The 19,204-nt window shown below is 45.0% G+C and overlaps 1 protein-coding gene across 5 annotated transcripts in view; it reads right to left on the bottom strand.

The window, feature by feature from the left end:
• The window catches only part of TMOD2 (tropomodulin 2), a 48,785-nt gene extending 30,000 nt beyond the window's left edge, over positions 1-18,785 (bottom strand). Inside the window, exons 1-3 of one of the 5 annotated variants that reach the window (XM_081049166.1) lie at positions 18,646-18,785; positions 5,946-6,143; positions 4,166-4,322 (exon numbers count right to left, since the gene is read on the bottom strand). In XM_081049166.1, the coding sequence (XP_080905292.1) occupies positions 4,166-4,322; positions 5,946-6,071 (283 nt within the window). In that variant the 5' untranslated portion in view covers positions 6,072-6,143; positions 18,646-18,785. Of the gene's footprint in view, positions 1-4,165; positions 4,323-5,945; positions 6,144-11,258; positions 11,555-18,258; positions 18,500-18,645 lie in introns of those variants that run through there. The other 4 variants (XM_081049165.1, XM_081049162.1, XM_081049163.1 and 1 more) reach the window with 4 other exon arrangements.
• Positions 18,786-19,204: the final 419 nt, after the last annotated feature.

Genomic DNA, 19,204 nt, shown 5'->3' with positions numbered 1-19,204 from the left:
TCGTGGGACCAAAGGCACTTTCACATCTAGAATAGAAGCCGCCTGCTAGCCCACATCCCAGGTACCTGGGACTCTGGACTTCTCTGCATAAAGAGCCCTGAGCCTGCTTCCAGGGTCTGCATGAATCCCTTCCGCATGCCCATTCTCCTGAAGGCAGGTCACATTGCTGGGGTGTGCACCCCCAGGTCACAGGGAGGCTGTTTGTGGATGAGTATGGGCAAAACTTGGCTATGTAGGCTGGCTATGTAGACCATGTGGGCTTGAGGCCCCAGCAATGTAGGACAGACACACGTCCTGTGTGGAACTCTCGCAAGTGCAAGAGCATTGGCCTAGGCATATTTGTAAAATAATAGAACATATTTTAACAGTTTGTTAGCTTCGAAATATTTATAAAAAATAGCACATTGGCTTCTACTTGTGTTCTTGCCTTGGACCCTGCAAAGATTTGGGCCAGATTCATCCAAATGGCCCCCGGAATTCTTAAAGGACAAACTGATGATCACCCAGTGTTTTCCTCCCACTAACTGAGATTACAGACCATCAGGATGCTGTATCTAAAGTCACTGGACTAGGTAGTAAGCTGGGGACACGATCACCTCTCTAGTGCTTCCCAAAGTCAGCCTGACTTTCTTAAAAGAAGAAATCACGGCTGTCATACTTAGAGCTGTAAAGGTCTGCGCAGCAGGGCACTCCGTGCTCCCCACACATGAATGCTCTGTTACTGCCTACTACTTCATCCTGTCAGGCGGATGCCATTTATTCTGGCCCCTGCTCACTTCTGAATATGCCATTATCTGCACCTCCACCCCCACCCCCCCTCCAACCCAAATCTCTGGCTAATGATCACATTGCTGGGAGGAGAGTATGTTTCCTGCTCCTAACTTCCAGCCAGGCCAGCACGCCCACATCCCACACGGGCAACGGCTTATAAAGGTGAACCCCAGACATTCCAGGGCCACAACAGGGACACTCCAGAGCTACTCACACTCTTGCCAATTCTTTCCGGCTTTGATTCTTGGTCTCTCTCTCTCTCTTTTTGAGAGCTGCTCTTACTTCTTGGCAAGATCTCTGAAATTGGCCTCCTCCATTTTGATCTTTGGAGTTCCCTAAAGACTCATCCCTCCATTGCTTCTCTTCTTTGTCACCTTGGGTAGAACAGGTAGCTGACTCCAGCTTCAGCCAATTGGGACCCAAGATTTTTTTAGGTCTCCTTGGCTAGCCTGGCTTTCCCCACTCCTATGGGAAAGGAAAGGGTCTAACCCAAAGTCAGTACCGCTTCCTTATGAAAACTCTTCAGGAGAAGTCTCTGCTTATTGGGGTTGCATACTTCCTGATAATTTACCAGGTCTTCAAATGGTTGGATAAGGAAACCAGGGGCCAGGCAGAGCTGGATACCCCAAAGAGGGTATCACTGCTTGTGGTCAGGCTGGGGTATCCTGGCCACAAGGTCGCTACTTTTGCCCATCATATAAGCTGCCACATTTCCCAGAAATAAGGAAAATACAGTGGGAAACAAAAATGGGAGAATGGCCAGAAGATAGAAAGGAAAAAAAAGAAGAAAAAAAAAAGACCAACCAATCAATAACATCTCAGACACTGGGGCTCATCCCAGACGTAATTTTCATGGTATCTGCAGCCTGAAGCATTTTTTTTCTGGCTCAGATGATCTTGGGTCCAGAGTCAAAACAGGATTTCTGAATCCCTAATTCCTGGTACTATTTAGGATTACTGTAAACACGAGGTGCTCAGGTGGCCCACAGCTATCAGTATTCAGGGCAACTGCTGCTGCACGTCCATCTGTGAGGGTCCAACCAAACAAGAAGTCTTAAATGAATAAAGCTACAGTGCAGAGTTAATGTGGCCCAGGAACGGAGGGCCCAGGGCATGGGCGTTCAGAGCTGGGCTTTTGGGGCGCCTCTCCCGAGGCCTTCACAATAGCTTCCCACTGCTCCTGGATCATCTGTTGGTCTTTCCTGGGGTCCTGCAGACTCCTCACCCCATCCCTCTGCTCTGTTTGCAAAACTTGTTCTCTGCTCATTGTGCTCAATTGTGTTGCTTCTCAACTTTCTCCTAAGCTTCACTGTGCAGCTGTATACCCCTTTTGTATCTCCATTTATTACTCAGACTGCTCCTGCACTCCTAATCCCCCAGGAACCATCTAGAAATTGATGTGGATTGAGACTCCTAATCCCCCAGGAACCATCTAGAGATTAATGTGGATTGAGAGGTAATTTACCATAGCCGCTCTTCATATCTCTACTCTGAGAACAGAAGACAACAGCTTTCCTCTTATTGTTCTGTTGCTACCCTAATACTAGATGTTAATTGGGATTTTATTAAAGATTTGACAAAATAAATTCAAATAAATTTCAAATAAATTTATTTGAAAAAATAAATTATAATTTATTTTGCTTTCAAATTAACCAATTATTTTGCCATAGAAAGAGTTTCATATTTCTACAGTAATCCTTGGTTATTTGTCCAGTTTGTCACTGTTCACCTTTACTTTCTTAATAAAATGACATTATCAATGGTGCATGAGCCATTGAAAATGCATGGTTCAGAGGCGAGCCCGGATGCTCTGCAAGAGAAGGGAGAGTGCTCTGACTCATGCCAGTCAGGAGCCATGCTCCTCCTGGTCCCCAAAGCCCTGGTGCAGAAGCTCAGGATGGCATTCGTTTGAACCCATATTTATTTAGTGCCTCCCACTGTGTTGGTTTCTGGGCCAGATGCAAGAGAGACATCGGTCCATCGTGAAGACCTCAATCTAATGTGGAAAACACACAAAACGCAAAGTAAATAAACAAAAGGACAAACACTGTTACAGAGCTATGAAAGCAATGAATGAGTGTCAGGACAGAAAGAACACATCCATTTTAGACAGAGAGGTCAGGGAAAGCTGGAGGCCCTGACATTTAAGCTGAGATTTAGAATGTAAAAAATGGGGACGTGGGTCAGAAGGAAGATTCCATGAGAAGAGGACCCTGAGAGGGGAAAAGAACTCAGCAGGTTTGGGGAACTGAGAGAAGATACTGGGGCTGAGGCTTAGTGAGGGAAGGAGAGAGGCAGTCAGGGACGTGGGCGGGGCGAGCGAGCGCCCCTAGGCCTGTGAAGACCACAGCAAGGATGGGGGCTATAAGCAGGGACGTGACATCATCTGATTTGTGTTTCAAAAAGACTGCGGTTGCCATGAGTTGATCGAGGATTCCATTAGTAGCCATGGGCCCAAGTCACCGTCTACAGCTGGGGAACCTGGACAGGCGATTTAGTATCCACTTTTCCTCCAAAGGGCTTCAGGGTTGGGAGCTCAGGAGGAGGGTTTCTCTTCGTAGTTCTGAGCTCGCTCCTGGCATGGACTGAGACCAGAACTTGCTCCTCAGAGGCTTCCCAGGTCTGTCATAGTGTCTCTCACTAGACCATAGCTGCTCGAGGGCAGGGTGGGTTCTTACTCACTGTGGGCCCAGTACCTGGCCCAGGGCTCTGCACAGACGAAGTGCTTGGTAAACCCTGGATAAATGAACGACAGCACTGGCCTCTAATGGTAGCATCTAAGGGAACAGAGCCAATGCCCAGACACGGAGTAGACATCTGCAGTGGGCAAAGCACTGGGCTGAGAAACACACCAAGGCCTATGGGACCCTTTGTCAAGCACAACACTGCTGCACACTTCCAAAACTTTTTCTCTGAGAGTGAAGATGGTTTTTACATAATTAATTTGAGTACCATCACACTCTTAGTTTTCCTTTAATTAGCCCCCATATTCTACCATGATTCTTTTTTACAAATTAATAGGTTGTATTTTATGGAGCAGTTTTAGGTTCACAGAAGAAAGTACTGAGAGTTCCCAAAGACACCCTGGCCTCATGCTCACAAACTGCCCTTTTTACAACATCCCACAACAGAGTGGGCACGTTTATTACAATTGATGAACCTATACTGGTATCATTATCACCCAAAGTGTATTGTTTAGATTAGGGCTCCCTCTCGATGGTAGACATTCTATGGATCTGGACGAATGTCTATACTGACATGTAGCCATCAGCCATGATTGTTTTTAATATCGAATCTGGTTCATAGGCTCACTTCCCACTTTCAGGTCAGTTCCCTAGCTTGGCCCTCCAATGAAAACACATAGGAATACCTTTGTCCCAGGACATGTCCTTACCTTTCTTTTCTCCAGTGAAGGGCACAAAGTCTTCCCTGTCTTCCTGTTCCAAAGCCTCCTTCTCCAGGTACATGAGGAGGTGCTCGCGGTCAAATGGGCCAGTGGCTGCTTTCTGTGTCTGGTCTTTCTGTCGGAATCCAGCTGGCAGCAATGCGCTCTGAAAAAACAGAGGTGTGAGCAGGAAGGAAGATGTCCACTGACTGAAACTTTGTTACCTGCCCTCTCCTGCTGTGTATGGGATGGAGAAGAAGACCAGTGCAGAGAAGTGGGGATGTGGGTATGAGCAGAGGGCAGGAGTCCCTGGCAAATCTGAGGCCCTACTTGCTCTAATATTCATTCCATGCTGAGAGGAGGGCCCCCAAAGAGTGCAGGCAGAAGAGAGATGGCTGGAGCTGCCTGGGTCTTCTGTAGCTGCCTTCTACAATGCGATGGCGAAAGGCCAGCCACCCTCACGACCTCACAGAACCCACTTAGCTATGGTCAGGTCTATGTAAGGTGCTCCCAGGCAGACATACAGAGATTCTAAGAAGGAGCCAATATGGCTAAACTCTCATATTTCTAACCCCTCTCTTGGAGAAACATCCAAGTAGGTAAGTAAATATTATGGCAGATGTTGATATATGCTTGATTACGCTTAGAGATTCCTTCCTTAAGTTTAAAAAATAAAAACGGGGTGGCCGGTTGGTTCAGTTGGTTAGAGCGCAGTGCTCGAAACACCAAGGTTGCCGGTTTGATTCCCACATGGGCCAGTGAGCTGTGCCCTCCACAACTAGATTGAAAACAATGACTTGACTTGGAGTTGATGAGGCCTGGAAAAACACACTGTTCCCCAATATTCCCCAATAAAAATTTAAAAAATAAATAAAGTAGAAAATGTAAGGCATGTTTGAGGAACTGAGTGACGTCCTTTACCAAGATCAGGTGTTGGAAAAAAATAATAAAAAATAAATAAATAAATAAAAACAGGATACTTGTATTTTTTTTAAAGTAAATACAATAGTCAAAGTATCTGGCATATCAGAATATCATATAAATAACTTTCAGTGACATAATCATTTATAGTAAAATCATTATTTTCTGATTCTAAGTTTAAGATAATACCAGCAGGGCTAAAGAAAATGCTTGCTAAATAAGCACTATAACAAGTTACTTAGCTTTTCAAGAGTTCATAAAAATATTAGAAGCTCCATTTAAACTTCCTTGATATTATGGTTACAGTTATTCTAATCTTCCTATTGTGGGATCACCAAAGATTTCAAGTTATTTACACATTTTAAAGAAATGAGATACAGAAAAAGATTTGCCTTTGAGGTACTAGACCTGGTTTAAATACCATCTCTGACATCCCTAGTATGGGATCTTAGGTAAATTCCCCTAGTCTATCCCCTCATTTATGAAATGGGGACAATACAATTTACCTCAGGAGCTTCTGTGCTCAGCAGAGTGTATGACTCATAAAAGAAACTGGGTAAGAGTTGTTTCCCTTTCCCTCTTTCTTTTCTTTTTCCTAAGGTTCCACTGATCATTCCTTAACCAGTGGAAATTATTTTTCCCCATTTACATTAAATTGGTTTTTGAGAAACATATTTGCCATGTCATATTATAGATGTGGCTACTGAGGTTCTGAAGAAATGTGTAAAAGTGACCCAGAACCAATCATCGGAGAACGCAGAATTTGCATTTGGAGCTAAGGGATTTCTACACAATTGTTTAAGGATCACACCACGCCTTTTATCCCATACTGTCATTAACCATGCTGCTTCAGCTCCAGGTTACTAACCTCAGGATCTAGGTCATCAAGAACATTTTCCAAGTGTTTCAGTTCCTCTTCTGAGAGTTTGCCAAGAAGCTCATCTTCATCAATGTTCTTATATTTCTCCAACTCTTTTTGAAAAGGTAGTGCCATGGTTTCTTATACGCCTTTCTCATGGGCCATGAACATCTGAATGGGCCAGCCTCCTGGGACTTCAGAATACTACTAAGAAAGAAACACTGTTATCACCTTTCTGTGATAGGACTTTCTGTGACAGGACTTATTAACAATAAACAGAGCTTTGCTATCTCCCAATGCAGTCTCTCAACTAAACAAATAATTCAACAAAAAGCCTGACCACTTACAAAGTGTTTTCATGTATATTATTTCACTTATTTAGATCTTTACGACAACCTGGAACGGAAGCCTGAACAGATATTAATAACCCATTTTACAGAAGAAGATTCTGGGGTGAAAGTGGCTAAGTGTCTGGCTCGAAGCCCCAGAGCTGGTATGTGCCAGGCCTTCGATTCCCAGGGCAGTGAGTGCCTTCTACCATACTACTCTGCCTCCTCCAGCTTTCCACAGAAACAGTGAAGAACAATGCACTAATTGTAAGGCAGTTGTGAGAAGTGCACTTGTGTCTTTTCAGAGAGAGAGTGATGTGAAGAATACAAAATGGGGTTCATTCAGGAAAGAGAGTTTGGAACGTCCATGTGAGAAAGCATTGTCCAGTAACTCCCCTGCCATTAAATTAAACAAGATTGTAAAATCCTGGCGGCACGATCACTCTCTCCACTTTCCTTCTCTCTTTTCTGCTTTCTTCCTCTCCTATTCCCCTCCTGCTCCCATTCCCCTTTTGTTTCCTGAGCCATCCTCCCGAATTCTTTATACCCCTAGTCCATCCTCCTTTTAACCCCCTTTATATACCACCTCACTCAAAATAAAATTTGTACTCAATCCCTTCTTTCTTGCAGTGGATTTTATGATCTTCCATGGAAGATAACACTGCATTCAGGAAATAGCAATGTACTTAACTGATTATGTTTCTCCTTAAGAGTTATTAATATCAATCAGATCTTTCAAGGCAATTAATATTTGCTGTATACCCACTAATGTTCAGGAAGAGTTCTAGAAAACAGGAATACAAAGATAAACAAGATATGACCCCTTCCACAAGGAGATCACAGCTCAGTGAGACCTACAACTAGGATAATACCACTTGACAAGTGTTACAACAGAAGTAATGTATAAAGGGCATATGAAGAAACATATGAATAAATAATCATTGGATAAAGGGATAGGGTTTGAGGGGACACTGTGAAAAAGAGGTTCAGTTTGAAATGTGAAGGAAGAGGTCATAGGTGGACAGGGGTGGGAAGGGTCATTCTAAGGGAATAACATAAACAAATCCACAAATTGTAAGAAAGTATATGATAAGTTGGTGAATGCTTGTTGTGGTTTGAGAAGAGGGCTGCAGGAAGGGGAGAGGAAAGATCTAAAGACAAGGAAGGGACATCTGTGAAGGGCCTTGCCGATATGCCTTGCCAAAGAACCTGGACTTTATTCTGTTAGGTGACAAGGAGACACTACAAATTTTTAAGTAGAGGAATGGTCTGTGAAGCCCTGTTTTTAATAAGTTAATTCAAACAGTAGGAATGAAGAATGGGTTGGTATGGAAAGAAGGTTCTCCTCTCCTTATTAATTCAATTGCTCAGGATGTTCAAGTTTGTGGTTTTCTACCTAAGTATCTTCTCCATATGCAATATGACTCTCTTTCCCTTCTATCAGCCCACCTTCTTTTACGCTTCAACTGCCAAATTCCAGTAAAAACAAAACAAAACAAAACCCAGCCCAGTAATGTCAGAGAAACCAATTGGGTCATTTATACTTTATTCTGGTCCCCCCTACCACCAATTTATTGTGAGACTCTGACAAAGATCTCAGTCTGCCAGGCTTGTAGCCATCAAACGAACTGGGTGAACTGCCCTCTCTAATGGATTCTAAGACACACAGTTTCCCACATTTCATATTCTGAAATTGAGATGTGTCTTACAATCGATGGTCCTACGATTACTGTTGATGAAGCAACAGTTAAGGTGCACTTGTCATTGCCTACACATGCATAAATATCAAATGCGCCAGCTTCAAAACTAGCAGAATAGGTGTCAGGGATTTGGAAAAGGCCCAGGGACTTTTAAAAGTAGTGGAACATTCTTTTAAAACCTGGTAGGGAGCGAGTGGGAAAACTGGTGACTCAGTGCATATAGCAATACTCCCAAAGGAAAGCTCAGATCAGGCCAGTTACATATAATTACAGAACAGGTTTAAGAGTCAACATCAATGACTTTTACTTCTTTTTCAATTTTTAAAAAAATTGATGGCATAGAGGAGATACTCTGTAGAAAAAAACAGACATTGTTTACTATGAGTCAAAAAGTGATTCAAAAAATTGGAATCTGAACATGAAGAAGTTTTAAGAATATTAACCAATTAATTTCACTTGCATTTTCCCTTTTCATGTTTGGACAGGGGTGATGTATTATTTTTAAAATCTGTGTATATTCATAGCAGATTTCATTTGTAATAGCCAAAAACTGTAAACAACTTGAATGATCATTAGTAAGTGGATGGATAAACAAACTGTGGTATATCGATATGACGGAATCCACTCAGAAATAAAAAGGAATGAACTGCTGATACACAGAATGATATGGATGAACCTCAAAATAATTATACTGAATGAAAGAAGCCAAACCCAAAAGAATGCATATGGTGTAATTCCATTGATCTAAAATTCTAGAAAATGTAAACTGATCTATCTGCAAATCAGTAGATGCCTATGGATCGAACAGCGATAGGAAGAAACAGAGGAGGGGATCACCAAAGGGCATGAGGAGGCTTGGGGATTTTGCATATGTTCATTGTCTTGACTGTAGTGATGGTTTCACAGGTGCATATATATGTCAATACTTATCAAACAGTACTCGTTAAATATGTGCAATTTATTGCATGTCAATTAAAAGACTTCAAAAAAAATCTAAGTGTACAGCTCTTTCAATAAAGTAAAACTTATATATTTAAGAAGGCATGTGCCCTATTTTAACTTTTTTCTTAATGGTACATAAAATATTGGTGTGTTTTACAGTTGATGGTATCTTAGAGTTGGTAAGATTCTATTTGCATTTCTGTTCCAGGATTCTATCACTACACCCCAACTCCTCATCTTCCCCTCAAATAGACTTGGTCTCCTGACTTTCAAGGTCATACCATTGATCTACCAGTTACTTTTAAAACTCAGATTCTCCCCCTTCTTTCTGTGTCCAGCGGGTTAGCACTTGTAGACTCTCACTGCACAGTACTTTTCACACCATCCCTTCCTGTCACTCGCGTTGTAGACCTTTGTTCTTCTGAGCCTGCACTACTCTAACTGCATCTTGACAGGTTTCTGCTCTTCCTGCTAAGTCGCCAGAGCACCACGACCAGGTCATCTTTCCTTGCACGGCTAACAAGCCCCTTCCCCGGTGAAGGACTCACAATGGCCTCCTCTTGTTTATAGAATAAAATTCAGACAGTCTAGCATCCAAAGCTCCTGTAATTTGTCTTTGGTCCGCACTTCTTGTTTTCTGTCTTCATTACTTTCCTAGGGAGACCTCCCCTCAAATCCAGCCAAAATGGTTTATATGATGTGATAGGCAGAATAACGGTCTCCTAAAGATGTTAACATGCTAATCCTCAGAACCTGGGAATTGTTGCTTTTCATGGTAAAGGAACTGGGTGTGATTAAATCAAATGTTTTTAAATAGGGAGGTTATTTTGGATTATGTAGGTGGGCCCAATCAATCACAAGGACTACTAAAATTGGAAAGAGGTAAGCAGAAGAGTCAGAGAACAAGATGTGATCACAGAAGAGTCAGAAAAGTCTGACTCTTCTGAACAAGTCAGATCACAGAAGGAGTGGGTCAGAGTGATGCAATTGCTGGCTCTGAAGATGGAGGAAGGGGCTGAGAGCCAAGAAATGTATGCAGGCTCTAGAAGCAGGAAAAGGCAAGTAAGTGGATTCTCCTCTAGGGACTTTAGAAAAGAATGCATTGATTTTAGCCTAATGAACCCTGTTTCAGACTTCTAACGTCCAGAACTGTAAGATAATAAATTTGTGTTGTTTGAAGCCACCAAACTTGTGACAGCAGTAATAGAAAACTAATACATTCTGTTATCCACACACTTCCGTTTTCCAAGATAATTGCTCTAGCTAGCTCATTTGCCCCTCCACCTCCACTCCCCACCCTGCTCTGTGCCCAGGAAGATGATGTATTTACACTGCATCTGTGGGTTCCCTTGCTTTCTGGCTTCTGTTTGTCCAACAGGATGCACTAGCAGGAAACTGGAAGGCAGAGGGAGAGGAGAGGGAGGCTGTTCTAGAAGGCCCCGACTCCTTCCAGGTGGTCTCATCTGTACAGCTGTCCTCCCCTTGCTGACTTCAGGCCTTGGGGTGGTGAAAGGGCCCCTGTGTGACTAGGGCCAGATTTCTGCCTCGTTCGATTCCCTAAACCCTCCCCTACATCTTTGTAAATAGCCTCTTTATTAAAATTCCCTCCAATTACTCAGTTTGAATGTGTCCTGTTTCTTGTTGGGACCTTTGCTGATACAGTAAGATTACTTGGAATGCTCTTCTTTATTCTCACAGCTTATCCATGTGCTCTGCTTTTGAGACCTGGCTGAGATTCTAGCTCGACAAAACCACACTCTCAGAGCTGACTGAGGCCTTAAAGATCATCCCATCCAGCAACATAGATGGTTTTTCTCCTGCTTCTCTGTTCACTCCTTCTTGGTCTCTTCTAGTGATTCCTCATCCTCCACCTCAAACACTGGCAGGCTGCCTGGTCGTGTCTTAGAAGCTCTTTTCTCACACTGCTACATTCTCCCTGGGGGAACTCATTGCCTCCAAAGTTTTAATTATTACCCACATTCCAAAGATCCCCAAAGCCGCATCTTTGTTCCACACTTTGTTCCTGAGGGCTAGATCCGTATATTTCCAATTGTGAACCGACATCTCTACATGGCTGCCTCAGGCACCTCAAATATCAGAAGTACTCTGATCATCTTTCCTTACAAACAGCTTCTCTTCCTCTAGAATTTCTAACTCAGCCACACGTGACACCTTCACTTCCTTGTCTCCCCTCTACCCATCAGTCACCAAATCCTGTCCTTACCTAAACATGGTAAGAACTCACCTATTTCACTCAACAGCACTGACTCACCCCCTTTATCCCTTTCAATCCATTCGACATACAAATGGCCAAAGCGATCTTTTTAAACAGCTCTGCTCTAGTTACTTACAGTTCTCCAGTACCTCCTCATTGCCTTGAGGATAAAGTTAAAATTCACAGTCTGGCCTCTGTCATTCTCATCAGCCTCAGCTCGCACTTCACTCTCCATCTCCTCCTGGCTCCTGCCTTCTGGACCACTTCCAATTCCTGGATCAGGCCTTATGTTGTTCCCTCTGCTCAGAGCACTCTTACCCCCTCCTCTTCTGGCTCACTGCTCTCCTACTCATCTTCCAGTCTCAAATGTAAGCTTTAATTCCTCAGAGAGGCCTTGACTGGACCCCCAGACAAGGTCTGAACCACTGCCCTTCCCCATGTCACACCCCTTGGGCAGAGCTCTCCTTGACTTGATTACATCAGCTTGTTTTATCTTGGTCTCCTTTCTGATCTCTGTGAGGGCGGGGGCTGCATCGGTTTTAGTCACTGTTACAATCCTGGCTCTCAGCATAGGTCTTGACACGAAGTAGACATCCAACCAATATTGTGCAACAAATGTCAGATGAAGGAAATGAGCTCAGAGAGGTGAAGTGACCCACGGGTCCAGAGCTCATTCCATTATGTTCACTGCCTCTCCTCTCTGTCATGGAATTTTCTGAGGCCACCTAAACCCACAGAAGTTGCTCTGCTTCCAAATTTGAGTTGCCTATGAAATTTACTCTTCATCCCTTGCTCTATCATGATCTTTCCATGCCTGTTACGTATATGGCTCTCTCTCCAACTACACCACAAACTCTCAGAGGACAGGGACCATGTCAACATTCTTTAGATTCCTTCCCAAGCTCAGGTTTGTACATTCATTCAACAAATATCTACTGAAAGGCCACCTTTTCCGGACACTGCTGGGAAAATAGCAGAAAACAAAACAGATGATATCCTGTGCCCCAGCTGTGCTTATGGTTTAGCAGTGAGCTTATTGTTATTGTTAAGTATTGACAATAACATGTTAATACTATGTAATCATAGTGCCAGCTAAAACAACTCGCATATCTGTGCCAGTGGACAGGGTGGGCAGTTTCCCAAAGCTGGAGGACAAAAAAAATGGTGCACCCTCCTGAAGCACAAGTTTGACTAAAAGATTTGTGGGAAAGCTAGTTATTATTTTTAAATAACAAATATAGATATACTACATAAAGAATGCAGCATTAACATAGCTTTTAGAATCAAGTCGCAGATTTCTGGCTCATGGCTGGCCTGCTTTAGCCCCAGCCAGGCCCCACAAGGGTTCACATCTGTCCTCTCCTCCTGTTAGCAATGCCACAGTGGAAAGTTTTCAAAGCACTGCCGCAGCCTCACGTCCGGCAGAGTATCTGTCCCATGGCAAGCACTCAACATGTAAGAAGATACAAAAGTGCACAGTAGAATGAAGCCAGGCTAAAAAGCAGCTTCAGGAGTCCAAGTAGGCACACACACCAATCCGGTTAGGAAAATGGAAAACAGGAGTTAGAATGTGAGCTGAAGGAAGGATGACATGGGCTCTCCAATAACTCTTCCTATTACCCAAAGATAGGAGCCCTGAGACAGAATCAAGGATGTGGCTTTCTTTGCTTTTCTTTCCACTACCTTCTTCGTGTAACTGTGGGATGAAAGAGGAAAAAAAGATACAACACAAGGTACCCAGCCTTCGGCCCTGCTTACACACACACCAAAGCCCAAACAAGCTGCCCTATTTATTAAAACTAATCCAAACCTGAGACTAATTTTTACAAAAGAGTAAACAAAAACTGCTCGTAAGAACCCAGTGAAAAGTTTTTTTAAATGGACAAAACAGTGCCACAAATTGCTTAGGATACATACCTGTCTAGGAAAGATACAAAGGACTGCTCACGGAAAGGACAGACACCACAATGTGGGGGGGGTGGTCGGGTAGGAGCACTTAGCTGGAGAGGGAGGAGACTAGGGCTTCAACTCGACTAGTGATAATTTAATCCCAAGTGGGGGAGTCCGTAAGTGAGAAATTATTCTTTATCATATCTTCAATTTCATTGTAATTTAAAATAATTAGTGAACCAACTTGCACAAGAGCCAAATCTACATTATCTAAAATGAATACATTAAATCAAAATCAGCATATCAATATATCCTCCAATAAAACTTGAATTGATCTTACATATTTAATACACAAAGCTGTGTACAAAACATAGAGCCTGTATTTTGGAATCTAGTTATTTAAAGTTAGCAGGGTCAAGTCTGTTTCTTTTTTTAACAATCAAATGGCTCCTGCCATATTCTGGAAAATTCTTACAGGAGATGAAGGACAGAGAATGGGGTGGGATACGGGAGAATCTCAGGCAAAAAAAAAAAAAATGTGACAAGGCAACTGGAAGAAGCAAGCTGAAAGGGGAATGGGAACATATCTTACCAGAATGATGCATTTGTACCTGAGACTCTTTGTTCCTAACTTGCCAATTTATAACACAAAAGTTGCTATACCTCAAATTGTGCCTGAAAACAGTCTTCTTTTAAAACAATGTGCCTGGGGGAAGGGGGGGTCTGGGGGGCCGGTTAGCTCAGTTGGTTAGAGCACAGTGCTCTTAACAACAAGGTTGCCAGTTCGATCCCCGCATGGGCCAGTGAGCTGCGCCCTTCACAACTAGATTGAAATGACTACTATGTGACTTGGAGCTGATGGGTCCTGGAACAACACACTTAAATAAGTAAAAGTTTAAAAAACAAAACGAAACACAACATGCCCACTAGTGACCACCCGCCTCCAGATTCAGAAGAGCACAGTATACTCCTAAGAGCATGAGCCCTGGAGTCAACCAGCTGTGGTTCTGAGGGTTATAGATCCGTGTGCGGATGACCACCTGTCCAAGCTTGTTTCTTCTTCTGTAACACAGGCAAAGGACAGTACTTCTCTCAGAAGGTGGAGGTGATGCTTAACATCATAACGTGCATAGTAGGGGCAGTGCCTAGCACAGGCGAGCCTTCCGTCAAAGCCATTTCTCGTTTGTCCTTGGTCTGGGGATAATCTTCTATTTGAGGTATTGTTCCCTCTGTTATCCTTGTCAGGATATGTTGAATATGGAGAGGCAGCATCCTATCAGAGCTGTGGGTCAGTGTGGCCAGGTGTAGCCAACTGCCATGTGTAGGCTCGCCAAAGTAGGAGATAGGTTCCCACCTGGGCAGGAAGTAGCCAAGTGGCCAAAGTACGAGATAGGTTTCCACTTGGGCAGGAAGTAGCCAAGAAGCTTCTTGGCTGGGGCTGAATCTCTTCAGCATGGAAGTCTGACAGTCTGACCAAACTGCCACTGGGTTTCTAATTCTCTTAGCAGATTCTACCTCCTGCTGCTGCCTTGTCCCTCTGTCTGGCCCTATTCTGCTTTCCGAGGAGTCCCTGTTTCTTGACTTCTGTCTACCTCCTTGCCTTCCACTTGTGTATCTGTGTCCTTTTAGTTTTTAACTACCTTTTGGTGCTGGCCATGTCCCCTCAACTTGGACTTTTCACTTCCTGACTGGCGCTATGGGTTCCCTTTTTGTCTTTTGCTTCAGGTACCCTCCTGGCTCTGCCTCCTTATGTGGGCTTCGACCAGTCTATCTTGTCTCTTTCTCTGGCATCTGTATCCTAGCTGGGTTTTGACCAATGCTTTGTTATGACGTATGGGATCTATGTGCACCTTGATTCAGGACTGCTTATCAAGGTGACAGGCAAAATATTTAGCAACTAGAATGGCATGGGCATTACCCAATCAGAACGGTTGTCAGCTAGACACAGCAGGGATGGCTGTCGCTGCACACGCTTGCTGAACAGTCGCCCAGCTCACTAGACTCTAGACCCCTCCAACCACTCTGATGAGAAGCCTGCTGGTTCTTTCTTAGGGCTGGTGCCTCCGATTGGCTTCTTAGTCCTCACGTCCAGGCTTGGCATGGCTGGCCTGGTGCCTGTTCTCATGAACTCCTGTAGTCACAGTCCTAGAGCTGACCTTTCTCATTTCCACTCACCTAGCTGTCACTAGGGGAATCCAGGAATACTGGTGACACACATGACAGACAAGGTAGCCTTGATGACAAAAGAGGAGGGCAAAACATAAAAGTATAAACACAGAGGGTGCCAATAAAAAATGTATACACATTTTAAGAAAGGAATAAAATCTGTATTAAAATTGTAATACTCAATATATGCCGATAATAAAAGATGAATACAAGTCATGTGTATACATTTTTTTGGCACTCCCAGTATATATATCCCAGGAATAGTAAAAATATCCTTGCAGCAAAAGGTTTTGTATAAAATTACGTATTGTATCTTAAGAATTATTTCTGTCTTCTTGGTCTGGAAATAGGAAGTCTCTTCTGCATACGCCTCCTATGATCCTTTTTGAACCACTTGCAGTCTACAAAGGAAAACATTTGGGTGTATGTAATTTACAAATAAAGGGAATGAGAAGAAACCCTACAACTTCTGTTCTGTCAAAAAGCTGGATCTGTTCTTTCCCCAACACATCCCTAACTCCAAATAAAAAGAACCGCTACCTGGAACTGCCTTCTATATTGACACAGTTCTTGAATGCAGAGAGGAAAGGGGCAATGCTTTCAAGATGGTTCTTGGGTAGGACTTGAATTTCTAAGGTTTGGAAATGATTAGTACTTTGAGGTTGAAGTTAGGGGATGGGATGTCTTAAGAAAATGATTGATAGCAGCCAAGAGGCGCCAAAAAAGAGAACTTTCCCTGACCCCAGTCACACCTCTGATAGGATTATATGTTGGGAACTTGAAGCCACAGATTCCCTATGAGTTCCTCACAGATTCAGGCAGCGACCTGCCTCTCACTAACCACACACTTCTCGACAATGCTTTCTCTTTACGTATTTACTTTATTCACCTCCCCCAATTTTTTAAAACAGTTCAAATCTACAAAAAGCAGTTAAGGAATAGTATAATAAGCACGTGTATAGCACTCTCTGATTCACCAACTGTCATCACTTGCTGTATTCCTGAACTTGCTCCCCCACCCTTATACTTTTTTTTCCTGAACCAGCTGAAAGTTGCAGATGTTATGATGCATTGCCTCTAATATGCACAAGAATAAGACAGTGTCACATATAACCACAGAACCACTACTGCACCGAAGAAAATTAAAAGTAATTTCATAATATTATCTAACATGCAGTCCATGTTCAAATTTCCCCAATTGCCTCCAAATTACCTTTAATGGCTACGAAGTTCACACATCCTGGTTGTTACAGCACTTGCGTTGTTACACCTGGTTGTTACACATAACTGGTTGTTATATCACTTAGTATTTCAATCTATAATACTTCCCCCCTCCTCCAGTCTTTCTGGCAAGTTATGACCATCTTATGGCATCCCAACAAGAGACTCACTGTAGGTGCTGATAAGCTTGATCACTAGGCTAAAGTGATGACCTCCTCATTTCTCCATGGTAAGGACACATTTTCCCTAGGTAATCTGTGGTGACATACTTTAAAATAATGTGAGAATCCTGTTCTCGACAACCTTTCACTCAAAGGTTTTGTACCCATGGATGAGTCTTTGCCTGAATCAGTTATATTAGAGTTTGCACTGTGCTGGTTTTCTGGTTTTCTCATTCCTCCTATTGTGTAGTATTCATTATTCAAACAATGACTCATCAGTGCCCCTCCTCTCTTTCTTCAGTGTGTATACTCTCTGGTTACTTCTTGCTGGGGCTTCTTCCCCACCTCAGTGTTGACCACATCTGACCACTCCACACAGCAATGGGGAGACATTTGCTTCTCCCTTACCTGCTCATCTCATCACTTCACCTTCAGCAAATTAAAAACAAAAACACACAACATGTTGTTGCCCACCAATTTACAATAATCTACAAAAATTAAAACGGTGGTAATGCATACTTATTGGGTTAGACTGCAGAGGCTAGACAGAGCAAATCCGTTTTATTTTTTTAAAAAATTAGATGGCCTAAGCCCTGCAAAATCTCTCCTCCTCACTAGGATAAAGCCACTTGTTTTGTCACAATCAGGCTTTTTATAATGCTGCTAAACAGAAACACCCTCATCTCTTCAGTTCCCTGATGTGAGAATCTTCCAAGAATACAGGTTTAGAAATCATTTACCCAAACGTGCCGTTTTACATGGAGAAAGAGACTCAGAGAGGTGAAGAAGAGACTTGCCCAGATTCCCTCAGCTCCTTAATGGTAGAGCTAGAATAGGAACCTGGTTTTAAAAACACCTCCTCCTATGTTCTTTTCATTCCCTTTCCAAGTACCTCGTGATTCGGAGGTTTAATGGGCAAGGTGAAGCCTTAGTATTCATTGCTAATTTGCATTTTGCCCGCATCACCTTCCCTCCTTTGAATACTTTAAGTAAAAATTCCCTTTAGGAGTCTTTTATTAAATATTATTATTACGGCATTTAAAAATCAATCTTCATTTCTTCAGGCCAAGAGGGAAATGTTAGGAAGCTTCAAAGGAACACATGCTACCACTACTTTAACCAGGAAAAATACAAGGGGCTCAAGGACCTGCATCAGGCCGCTCTCTTGATGCTGCTTTCGCCCGGGCTGAAACGCGCTGCGGGTGACAGCTCCACGGATCTTAGAAAAAGACGCCAGCAGGAGTCCACCGCACCCCACCCTTCCCCGTCGCCCGCTTTAACGGTGCAGTGGGAAGCGTTAGGCTCCAGGAGCTGGTCAAACGTTCACAGCAGGGGAGAAAGTGGGGAACAAAGCCCAGCGTGGAAAAACCCAGCCCCGCAGCCGGGGGAGGGCAGGAGACCGCGCCCTCACTGCAGCGGCCCGCGGGCTGCAGTGGCTGCGGAGCCGCAGCGCGGGGCGTGGGACCCACACCCCCGGGCGCCTCCCGCCCGCGCCGCCCTCGCAGCCCTGTCCTCTGCGCAGCCCGCCGGGCCGGGGAGGCAAGAGGCGGCTGGGCTCTCGGAGCCCCGCCGGCCCAGCGACGAACGCCGCGGAGCATCCCCCAGGGGCACGGAGGGTTCCCCACCCCCGCACTGCGGGCAGGGGCTGCGCACGGCGCCTGGCCCCCGCAGGTCCCCTCCCACTCCCGGCGCGCTCACCCGTCGGGGCGCCCATCCCGGCGCCGGCGGTGCTGGCCCGCAGTCCGTCAGCCCCAAGGTAGCGGGGCCACGCGCAGGGGTGGCGCCGAGGCAGGGCGAGCACCGCGAGCAACAGGCGGCTCCCGGCCGGCGGGCGCGGCGCCAGGGCGCGGAGGCAGCGGAGCAGGCTGGGAAGCGTAGTTCCCACGGCGCGGCGGCCGCGCGGAGGGAGGACCCCCGCCCGCCGTCCCCACCCCCGCCCGCCGTCCCCACCCCCGCCCGGTCCCCACCCCCGCCCGGTCCCCGCCGCCCGCCGTCCCCACCCCCGCCCGCCGTCCCCACCCCCGCCCGCCGTCCCCACCCCCGCCCGCCCCTGCAGGGGTCCTCTCCCGGAACCCGCGTCCCGACCCGGTAGCCGTTCTGCCGTCGAGGAGGACCACCGCCTTGGGGACAAGCTGCGCAGCCTCTTTTGAGGAAGCTCAGGGCTACGGATAGAGTGGGTGGCAAGAGCTCTTCAGGCTTGTGAGGAGCTGTTCGGCGAGTGAGCACCTTGCGTGGAAGTCTTGTCAAGACCCAGCTCATACACAGTCCACGCTCAGACACAGGCCAGGCCTGCCCTCTGTTTCGCGTGGGCCAATGACAGAAGCGTGGGAAGGACTAGCGAGGGTACATGCCTCGGGTAGGGAGGTAATGAAGGTGGGATTTAGCGAGCTGGTCTGAAGAGTTGGGGTGAGCGTGTTTGAGATCCCACACACGTGGTGGCTTCACTGGATGTGAGGCTGGGCAACTTACCCTTTCAGAGCCTTAGCCTCATCTGTTAAATAGGCTTAAAACATGAAGATGTGTTGTGAGACCAAACGTGTGTTACTAGGAGGACACGTGAAAGCGCCTGTGGCTGGCCCTTAGCACATGCTCAATAAAGGTTCCTTCGTTGGGAGCTACCAGGGGTTCCAGTGAACATTTCCTG

The sequence above is a fragment of the Rhinolophus hipposideros genome (assembly GCF_964194185.1).
Source record: "Rhinolophus hipposideros genome assembly, chromosome: 5".
NCBI lineage: Eukaryota > Metazoa > Chordata > Mammalia > Chiroptera > Rhinolophidae > Rhinolophus > Rhinolophus hipposideros.
This window is presented reverse-complemented; position numbering and strand designations above follow the sequence as displayed.